Source organism: Thunnus maccoyii, chromosome 7, assembly GCF_910596095.1.
Source record: "Thunnus maccoyii chromosome 7, fThuMac1.1, whole genome shotgun sequence".
Classification (NCBI taxonomy): Eukaryota; Metazoa; Chordata; class Actinopteri; order Scombriformes; family Scombridae; genus Thunnus; species Thunnus maccoyii.
Window position 1 is genome coordinate 31,110,988 of NC_056539.1, and position 11,491 is coordinate 31,122,478.

The window sequence follows — 11,491 nt, forward strand, 5'->3', positions numbered from 1 at the left end:
CCATTTCTCTTAAAAAAAAACACACACACACACACAAATGGAAAAAAATGTAGTACTTCATGGACGACAAAAAATTTAGTTTCCTCCAACACATATTTCCCAAAATGATTTACTCTGAAAATACACCTTCAACACAAGTGGTTCCTTACGTTGTAACCCATCATTAATGCAAAGTAGTGTCTTCTTAAAACTCTTCCTCCCTGTGAATGAAACCATTTCCACCCAGTTTCTAACATGCAGTCTGTATCTGGACTCATTATCCAGATAACGTAATCTGATCACAAGTGTTTGCATTTACACTTGGTGTTAATAAGTGTTCTTGTTATCTCGATTCTTGTGTTCAAATGCGTGTGTGCAAATTAGATAGGTTGTCTGTAGCTTTCTGCTGGTATTTCTTTAAGCTTCGGTCAGACTGAAATTTCACAACCGGAAGCGAATGTGTCTCGCCCCGTTCCACAACAGCTTGAATGGGAAGTGAATTTCAGTCTGACTGCACCACCAGCAGAAAAAGACAGATTTAAGTGACCTCAGGGTGGATTTTTTAATGTAAAATATCTCAAAACTGTACAATCAGAGCCGAGTCATCTTCAGATATCCGATAGCATTCAGAATGCAACACACATTAACGTGTTATTTCTGGTCCAGATAAGACATGCAGAGGCTTGAGAAGATTGCCTTTCACTAATTTTGATGTTTCACTGATTAAAACGAACTTTATTATATTTGTGGCCCACGCACGATAATTCAAGAGAAGTACAGGACTCTGCAATTTATCTGCAATTTGCAAATAAAAACAATCAAATAAGAAATGTCATGCTGCGACCATTTGTAAACTGTGTGTAAGTGGTGCTCACAAATGGCGTTTGTGAAATGTTAAATGTTAGCTTAGCAGTATTTTGTTTTTGTTTCGTTAACTTGTAACCTGTGACACTGATCTTGTGAGCTCTTGTTGCTCACTCTCACATTGGGAGCTGCTGCCTTATACAGTAAATCCCGGCTTTTAGATAAATAACACTATCAGTTTGTTATATAACACAGGATAATATGCTTGGATGACACATTAACAGCAATAAAAATGATGCCTGAGCCTTCTCCTTTATTGTCCTGAGCTCTCAATTATCTCCAATACTCTCATTCTCTATTTTAGGTTTTATCAGATAATGCTGCCCCCTAAACACATTACTGAACATGAGGAGAATTCACCGTGAAAAGGCTGAATATTTCCACAATTGATTTGAAGCAGGTGGCCGATAAACTCCCTCATCATTAATAATTTACACCTACAGGAGCAATAAATGTTTCTGTGTGGCTGAAATACTCGATCTGACAGCGGAGCCTCACCGTAGACATGAGACAGTCATATTTTGCCCTGCAGGTTTATGGAACAAATCTCCTTTAAACAATCAAGATAGTAGGACGACATGCTGTCTTATGAAGCAAAACGATGTGTATTTTTACAGTTTAGTGATGTGCAGAACGTGGTGTGAGTCATGTGATGAGATGCGGAGGCTGGCAGGTGTTTTCACAACTTCATAAACACAGAATAATAAAAATCAGATGTGTGTGTGAAGAGCTGGTGTTGCCATTTGAGAATGCACTTTGATTATTGTAACCCCGGCTCCTAAATGGCAACAGTTTATGTGGCAGCAATTTCATTTAAATTCAATCACTTAGTCTTAACCGGGTCATTATCGCAGGGCGAAGATCACTTCCATCCAACCTTTACCGAGCCGCCATCATTTGCATTCAAAATTTCACGGTGATACAAAGGATGGGTAATCACCAGGTCTCTGATGTCATTACAGAGTGAATGTGTGTGTGTGTGTGTCTATTATTGGCTGTTTAATGTTTTCAGTCCACATTCTACCTCCGGATCAAGTCATTTGTGATATTTCTTTTCATCTTGGCGTTGATGATACGCAGGTATATTGAAACCAGCCCACATCCTGTCTTTGATCTCCAGTAATTTTCCGTCACAGCGAACGCTGGTAAATTTGAAGTGATGATCTTTGACCTTACAGCACAACGTAGGACAAAAACTACACTTTGCACAGAAATCTTGACCTTTTTTTTGTCACAGACTTAAGCTGCTTTACAGACTTTACAAGTTAACTGCACTGCGCAAGAAGAGTCTAATGAAATCTTGGCCGCAATTTGAGTCAGACTGGATAATATCAGTATTGCGACATGATAGATGGTTAAAGTTGAACCGGGGAAGACGGTCTGTAAACTAATCATTTCTGCCATTCACTTTAATTTTCTCTTCCAAATAAGTCTATCCTGTGGCTTTGTTTACAATCTAATTGTCTGATTGATGCTGTTTCCTGCCACCTCTGAGATCTCAGCAATTACCATAATTTGACGACAACAATTTTATCACGACCAATTAGAAAAAAAATGTCTCTATGATTGTTACCATAGAGACAGCGCTAAAGTAAACAATTTTATAGCGATGTTGTGACGAGGGACAAGGTCGCCTGGGTGTTGCATGAATAACTGAGAGTTGTTCAACTCTTCCTTCAGACTTGATGTGGCGTTTCACTGTGTCTACACCGGCAGCTTTGATATGTAACTGTTGTCCCACTAAAGCACAAAAATAAGTCTCAATTTGTAATAAATTAGAATTTCCCTTCAAATTTCTCTGAACATTTTAACAGTATAACAAACTCAGCCATCTTTCAGCTTAGGAGCATTTCCAAAAATTGGATGACTCTATTAATTTCCGGACATATACGCCCTTCCTGCATTTGTGACCAGAAACTAGATTACTGTCATTATTTTCACCAATAAAAAATCAATTTCCACCTTCAATAACAGCAAAATACAGCTGCAAGGGAAGGGCACTCACAGGATCCACAGAAAAAAAAAAAGTGGAGCACATTTCCCTCGTTTTTCGGCCTCTCTGCTCAGGTTAACTGTGGCTTTTAGAATTGATTTTAAAATTTTACAGCTTGTTTTTAAAGCAGAGGCAGGAGATGCCCTCAGGTGGGAGACACAACATCACTCAGGAAGAACATTCAGTCTGATATCAGATAAAAAAAACTACTATATTCTATTTTGAAACTCTATTAGGACATATTTTTTTTAAATGATCTTTTACCAGCGGTGGAATGTAACTCAGTACATTTAAGTGCAAATTTGAGGTTCTTACTTGCTACTTTGTACTGTACTTATATTGTACTTTTTACTCCTACTACGTTTATCATACAGCTTTACTTTGCAAATATAAATCATATAATTAGCTTATAAAATATGCTGCATAGCTATAGATTAAACCACCCAACAGTGCATGAAGTAGTTATAATTAGCTTCACCTTAACCAACAGTAAAATGCTGCTTGTGGAAAAGGCTCTTAGATTCTCTGATTTTATTGACCTTTTACCTGTCTTTCTCATAAATCACCTAGCAGTGACAGCCAGTTAGATTTCGGGACTCTTAGTTAACTGAGGTAGCTCTGTGACAAAGTTAACGAGTAGGTGTTCAACGAGTAGAGGAGCCGAGACTGGTATAGTTGCTGGGTGTCTGCAGTGGAACAACCCAGATAGCAAGTGGGCCACTTCAGGCAATGATGCAGTACTGCTGGCCTTCTTCTGGCCTGGACAAACTGGATGTGAGCCTGAAATGCCCCCCCCATGTAAAATAGCAAATATGGCCCAAATATCCCAAATCAAATGTGGGCCTTTTTTGGTAAAGATGCAGCACTCTCGGGTATGTGCATTCTGGATGTGAGCCAGTTCTGGTTTATCTGGTTTATTCTTGGTTGACATTGTTGTGACCCGTAGATGGGAAACAGGACCAGAGTGCCATCATTCCACGCGGTATGTGGGCCAGATGAAAGTGCCCAAAGTGTCGGGTGTGGGCGGGATCTGGGCTGCAGCAATTTTTTGCTATCTGGGAATTGAATGCCTCGTCCAGACGTCTGTGACTTTTCAACAGACTGAACCAGATAGTTTGAAGGTTATAGAGAGCAATTTCCATTTTCTCTCTAACAGATTATTGCAAGAGGGTTATTAATCCAGTAATATAATATAATATATATATATATATATATATATATATATATATATATATATAAATCACTTTGGACAAAAATGTTTGCTGAATGAATGTTGAGACTTTTATGAACTTGTTTTTGAAAGCTGAAATATATAAATAAATGTAGTCAATAATCTGTATATCAAAAATAAGATTATCTGAATTGAAGGTCTAAGAATAAAAAGTGTTGTAGCTGTAGAGATTGTAAAGCCTATTAAGGTAAATGTGTGATTTCTGATTCTGAGCTATAATTGACTTGACAGAAAGCGAGAAAAAGACAGAGCTCAAGAGTGTAAACATTGACATGTGCGCACTGAATCACTGTGTAATTTCACATACAATTATAGTGATCCAGCAGGTCAATAAGTGACGTTAAAGACGTTCATCCTGCTGTCGTCAATAGAAAAAGTGATCTATAATGAAAAGGCAGGAAGGATAAGATGAGCACCTTCACCCTGATACCAATCAGCAGTGGAACAAAGTCTCTGGAGGAAGCAGCTAATGAAGAAACACAGGATCATTAACAGCCTTCAGGAACAGGAAACACATCACAAAACCATCATGATTTACACTGGGATCAAACCTCAGGTGAGAACGCCTCCAATGATGGCGAATCCAAGTTTAGATAAGAATAAAATGGGAATATTCTGCACCCTGGATTTTCTTTATTATTTGAATTTCAAACCAGCATATGTACATATATAGAAAAAAAAGAAAATATTAATGCTTTCTCTTTGCTGCTGTCTGTCTGGAGCCAAAGGCAGAAGAGTCAAGAGTGTCCAGTGTTGATTGGAGTCTCAGGACGCACCATTGGATCTTTTCTTTTTATTTATTGGATATTTATTTTAGGTATATGCGTGTTTATTTATTCATTGGTGGCTCCTGTTGATAGTTTTTCTGAGATGTTTCATCAATTAAATGTTTTTTCTTCACCAAAACAAAGCAACTATCAAAAACACAAAAGTCTGAAATATTAAAATCACTTGTCCATCGCAAATAACAGCCAATAATGGGATTAAAAGGGGAGCATGGGGATTATACACCACTCATGACAAATTAATCACCCACAAAGTGATTATGATCAATTCCTACACGTAAGAAAACACCAACAGCAGGTCAACAGCTTCACTCATTTACACTTTTTGTAAAAAAAAAAAAGAAAGAAAAAACACACTGTAAAAAATTGCTGTAAAAATACAGCAAAATTCCAACAGTAATTTACTGTTTCTTTCTATATGTGGTAAAATACTGTAAACTCTGATGCTCTTTGGAGCCAAAACCAAGAACGGACGTTAACAATAGGCTACTATAAGATTTGACGGTAAAATACAGTATTTTCATTTTTGCCGCCACAGTAATGGAGGGACAGAAGCAACATGCATCCATCAACATCATATAATCAATGTTCATCCTCCTTTGTGTAATCAAACCAAAAGGTCAGTAACATCTTACTCAGAGAATAGAATTACATTTGTGCATCTGGTTAAAAACATTACATTAAACTGTTATTATTCTAGGAAGCACCTGACAGGCACAAGAGAGCATTTTCAGGTAGTTTATCTTCAGTTGAAAGTTTGAATTACTGGTATTTAAAAATCTTTTCACTGAATGCTAATGTTAGTATGGCCTGGTCCATACCTACACCTTGTTTATCCCACTTGCATTTCATAATTAATAATAGCCTACTATCTAAAGCACATAACAATTGAAGTTAATTCAAATATGTAGCAAAGTTGATTAAGATAACGTTGGCTGCTGAGCCCCAAGAGACAGACAGAGCGGTCATATAGGTTACCTTAGCTTATCTTATCTTAGGTTGCTGCAAATGTAACATATGCCTCTTGCATGTTACATTAAATACATTAATTGTGCTTTAAATGGTCACTATGTCTAATGGCAAAATCTTTTAATATAGAATATAATTTTGTCAGTAATTTTACCTTTATTTAATAGTTGTAAAGTGTACATATTTGTGTTATTTTCATTGTTTTATGCTGTTATCTTATATTTAATATTTAATACTTGGCTACGTAGTATCCAAGGTAACGATGCAGCTATAAAGCCCATCACCTGGGTAACAAGTCAGACCGGGCTTGTATCCCCCAGGTGAGTGTGTGACTATTAAATGGAAACCTGTAAATAATAATGTATAGCTGACCTGAGATAGACTTCATTACTAATTATAATTATACTGACATTCAGAGTGATTATCTATGTGAACTGATTCATCTGTATCAATAATCTGTAATATAGTGAGTTTTTCATCCTGGTCAAGATTAGACTGTCGGCCCTGTAATTTGTTATTTATCGGTTATTAAGCTCCGTCACAGAAATCATTTATTAGTATTGTAAGTTTCCTTTTGATTATGATTTTATTTATGTTAAATAGTCTTACTGAGACCAGACTTGTATCCCCCAGATCCCAAAGTGCTTGTAAGCAATAAACAGACATCACTGAATCGTCATCGGAGCTGTCTGGGTGTCTTTGTTGGAGTCAACTGATGTTACTAACTGTCAGCCGTTAGTTCACCATCATCATCACAACACAACGCAGAGACTGTAGGCTGTCACTATTATCAGCCATATAAAACAAACTTAACGGGGGCGTTATAAACTTTGAGGTTAATATAGTCCCCCGTTACACAAAGATACTGCAGTTGCCAAGCTTTACTAAAACCTGGGACATATTAGGTGATTTGTTCCATGTTGTTTTCAGGTACTTCATTGTGATTAACCCTGAGAGGGGAACAGAGGCCAGCTGGAGAAAGCAATTCCTAAGAAGACAAACAAGCTCACAGTGGATCCTAGTCACCACTCTTCTGAAGAACTTGACGTCACTTCATGCGGGGAAGTCAGGTGTCCTTGTTTATCTCTCCCATTCATTTGTTTCATTTGTCTTTCTCTCACTCTGTGCTCGACTTTCACTCTTGTTTCTTTCTCACTCAGTGAGAGTGGACATTTGAAGGCATTACAAATTGTTTTATCCTGCAATCTGTTTATTTGTGCTTTTATATTTGTTTAAACAGTAGTTTGCAAAGCAGTTGCTGTTTAGACTCATGACTAAGTTTTGCTGGCAGCTCAAGATATTATAATTAACAAATTTACATTGACCCCCTTTGAAAGAGCATGAACCGTAAGAAATGATCTTTTCAAACATACTTGAATATACTTAAAAAACCTTTTGAATAAATGTTCAGTTCCACAAAGCTTCCACTTGCCTCATTGTCTTTTGTGCTTGATTTTAAGGGTTACACATTTTTAAATGTACAACTGATCTGATCTCATTACTGGACCATTAATTTGAAGACACATTGTTATTTACAGCATGTGTCTGCAATTTATAGTTGTTTTTATTAATATGAATAAGTAAAAAAACCTTTCCATTGTTTATTGTAACATTTACAGTAAGAAACTGTTCGTGTAGATTACAATAGCAACACTGTAAAACTACAGTATATTACTGCAGACCTACAGTATCAAACTGTAAACCTCACAGTCTACAGCAGAATACTGTAATACATTTTACAGCACTCAACTGTTAATTTAAATTACAGTAATGATACTGTTAAAAAAAGGGTAGTAATTTACAGTAATTTTACAGGGTAATTTGTTAAAGTGCAGTTTGACAACTTGAAAATCATTTTTGATTATTTGAACTCTTCACATATATTGAGATTACTTTTTCCCACCAATTAAATGTGTGGAAGTCATCAACAACCACACAGGACAAGATCAACACTATAAATATAAAACGTAAAGTATAAAAAATAGGGCATGAATCGTTTAAAAATAGTTTATGGTATTAAATCTACAACTTTATTCCCTCAATGACCCTTCAATGAGGTTTCTAGACATCATGTCAAATACAAAGCTCAATGGACAGAGACACTTGTTGCCCAGTAGTGGCCAAATACAGTAAAATAAAAAGGAAAATGTTTTTTTAAGTTAAAAAATGATTTAAATAAATACAGAAATGAGCAAATAAGCACGCTTTGGCAAATATTCAACAGCCTGCCTACTGTACTCACAAGTAATATTATAAACAAAACTGTCTAATATTTTAGTGTTGAGTAATTATTGAAATTTAACAGTGCTTGGATCATTTCTATAGTATCTTTTAATTACGACTTAATAGCACGTAAATAGGCCCCATGGCTTCTTTAAATTGTAATTATGGCCCCAACACAGCAAAACGTCGACAGATTAGTTCTGCACAAACACCAGACTATAAGCAAAAATGCAAAAAATAGAACCAGCCTTTCACAACCTGTAGTCATCACTGAGTGTTATCATTAACCTCATCACACCGGTCCTGATGAGCGGAGTGTCTGAAGTGGACTCACCGTTTCCCACACCGCCAGCTGCAGGAACACACCGAAGTGAAGTAATGTGGGAATCCATTTCAACCACGAGCTTCCAGAGATGAACATACTGTGCAATAATGGGTTTTTTTTTTCAAGCTTTCCTCACTTTGCAAAAGTACGCACACCAAAGTATCTCCAAGAGTCTTCGATGATGAGAAATCAGTTCCTTGTTAATTCCCAGAGCCGGCAACCATCCATGAACTGAACCGCTAGTTTGCAGTTTGCACATATGAATGTTGTCCGGTGTCTCTCCGGTGCGTGAGGTGGTCCGCATTACGCGCGCAGCAGAGCCGGGACTCGACTGAGCCAAACAAGGTGCGCTCCTCCCCTGAAAAAGGCAGAGACGGAGCGCAGCGCAAAGACGCAGCAGCGGCGCAGAGCTGCACGCTGCCGCATGGGAGCAGATCTGAACCTGCGCTCTCAGCCTGCAGGAATAACAGCGTGTTCACACAGGGACTGACTTTAAATATACATATCAGGAACAGCACTGTGTCTGTACTGTGTCATATAATTATATATTTATTTTTCGGGGACAGCACGTATTAATTCATATCAATGTGATATGAATGAGACAGATTTAGATTAAAGCATACAGGATGCAGACAGGAGTTCAGGAGTGAATTACATTATATGTGTTGTTGCTTTCAGTGAGTGTGGTACATTAGCGTGTCATTGCAGTTATGTTTCATTACTCAGCATGCTTATAAACATTTAGGATGAATATAAACAGTGCTAATCTATGTGTTAATCTCTCTCTCTCTGTGTGTGTATGTGCAGTTGGAGGCACCTTGCAGAGGTCGATCGATGACAGACGGTGCCTTTGGCTTTTCCACCAGACCACCAACAATGAACTTCCTGTAGACAGCAGCACCTGTGCAGAGAGAGAGAGATACTGGGATTAAGCTGCACATATTATTAGTTTATGTGTTGTGCTTCAAGAATATTGCAAAGCAATATGAGAGTCTGAGAAGGGTTCAGTGTGATGCAGCAGCTGTTAGATATGTGTGTTTATGAGGCTGTGTGTTTGCTTCGTATTTATCATGTTGTGAAGACAAAAATCTGAGGACTCACTTTCCATCTGGGAACAAACGTCCAGTGTCCATCTGTTTAAAGCAGCTATAATCAATATTTTTTATAATAACAATGTATGAGAAGACAGTGTGTAATGTAAGAGGCATCAGGTGAATTAGATTTCAAAATATAACAGACCACTTTAGAACATTAGAGACAGATTATGGAGTTATTTGTATTCAGTAAATTTTAAACTGTTGGAGCTTTTTAACATTACAAACTATGAAGTGTCACAACTGCTGTCAAGGTGCTGATCCTGCAACGGCAATGACTGTGTCCAGGGGCTCTTTGTTTTTGACTCCTCCTCATTACTCTTGTCGTAGAGTGTTGCTTTATGAACACAGTGTGTGCCAAATCTTGAACTGAGCCATGCTCGATTTCCTTTATTGCAGACACTAATGCACATCTAAATTCGGATAAGTTGTACTTTACAGTTATACTTTACAGCCCAGGTGACTCTGCAGCTCCTCTCGGCTTTACGGAGCTTTATAGAGAGTTTCAGCTCGTTGTTTAGCTGTCCAGCTGCAACTTTACTGTTTTGGTTCACTCTCAGCGCTCTTATAGTGTCGTTTTCAGCCGCAGCAGGCAGCTGTTCTCAGAGAAAAAGCTCTAAAAAGTCACTGTACACTACCTGCTCAGCACCAAACAGCAAACAGACACAGTTAGCTGTAGACTAGCTGGTGAACATAGTGGAGCATTTAGCAGCTAAAGAGCCAGATATTTCCCTCAGGAGTTGGTGGAGAACAGAATCAGAGCTAAAAGAGAGTGAATATTGGACTTACATTCACCAGGTGGACAGAAACACGACTTCAAATGAATGATAATGTTGCTCCAAAAACTGCTGGATGTGGAAATAAGCAACTGTTTGCTAACAAGATCAACAATTCAATCAATTTTGTGCTCAAAATTTGTTTCAGATGCTGCCAAAGTTTCCACAAAAAAAATCAGTTAATGCAGGTTTAAAGACTTTTTTCTTGTTAAGCTGAAAAAGTATTTTTAAAACACTTGTGATAAAGCTTAAATCTCACATCTGTGTCACTTGTTCGAGTAAGTTTTAAAGTGCAGCATCTTCTTCACTTCATTATGTCAACATGTCACCCAGTGCAGCGTTTTTTAATAGTTTTTGAACAACAACGGAGGTCTACAGCACAGAGGAATACAGACACAATACTTGTAAGTGGATAAATTCATTGTTGGTTTGGCTCTGCACATAAGATTTGTTGACAATAAGAAAAACTTAGATGATCACAAGCCTTTTCTTTTAAATTTTGGTGAACTTTTTGACTCGGCTGACCTTAAAAGAAAGAACCAGAGTGTCTAAAACTGCAAGATGGAGGAAGCTATCGTATTCGCTGTATTACATTATCCATCTATCGGTTTTTGTAACCACACTCTACTGAATGATAAGCAACACTGATAGTATTTGTATCCATTTTATCTCTACATCATCAATCAAAAACATGAAATTTAATTTTGCTGAGCCACTTTCTGATACGATTGGGACACTTTCAAAAGACTGCAAGAGGTCACTTGTGAGGAAAAAGTAAGAACAGATGATTTTAAGCAATTTGAACAATAGGCTGCTGTTTTTCTGCTGAAGACTGTCTGCTTTAAAGTGGTGACTCAAGGTTACAGTCAGAAAATGAAGTCAATACAATGTCCTCACAGGCACAATAAGATTTTGTGTGTGCGTGTGTGTGTAATGATGTGTTTAGCAGGAAGAATCGTCCTCTCTGAAGCTGCTCGACTTTGACTTGAGGACAAACTGTCCTCCTTTCTGTTATTTTTCCACATCTGACGTCCTGGTTCATCTCTGTAAATCACAACAGATTATTTTTCTATTATGAAAAAAACACACCGGAGATTTTCTTGTGTGTAAGAGGTGATTTTTTTTTTCTTTCTTTTTCTAGCTCAACACAACAAAACACTTCTCACAATGCAATATCACTGTGAAACAGCCTCAAAACACCAAAACCATCTGAGGACAAAACGTTTTCATAAAATGTTTGATGCACTCTTCT

General features: G+C 37.5%; 1 protein-coding gene across 2 annotated transcripts in view; it reads right to left on the reverse strand.

Moving 5' to 3' along the window:
• Positions 1–9,545, reverse strand: part of ghrhrb (growth hormone releasing hormone receptor b) — a 48,803-nt gene extending 39,258 nt beyond the window's left edge. For both annotated transcript variants that reach the window (XM_042417609.1, XM_042417608.1), the window contains exons 1-2: positions 9,187–9,545; positions 8,379–8,824 (exon numbers count right to left, since the gene is read on the reverse strand). In XM_042417609.1, the coding sequence (XP_042273543.1) occupies positions 8,379–8,465 (87 nt within the window). In that variant the 5' untranslated portion in view covers positions 8,466–8,824; positions 9,187–9,545. The remainder of the gene's footprint in view (positions 1–8,378; positions 8,825–9,186) is intronic.
• Positions 9,546–11,491: the final 1,946 nt, after the last annotated feature.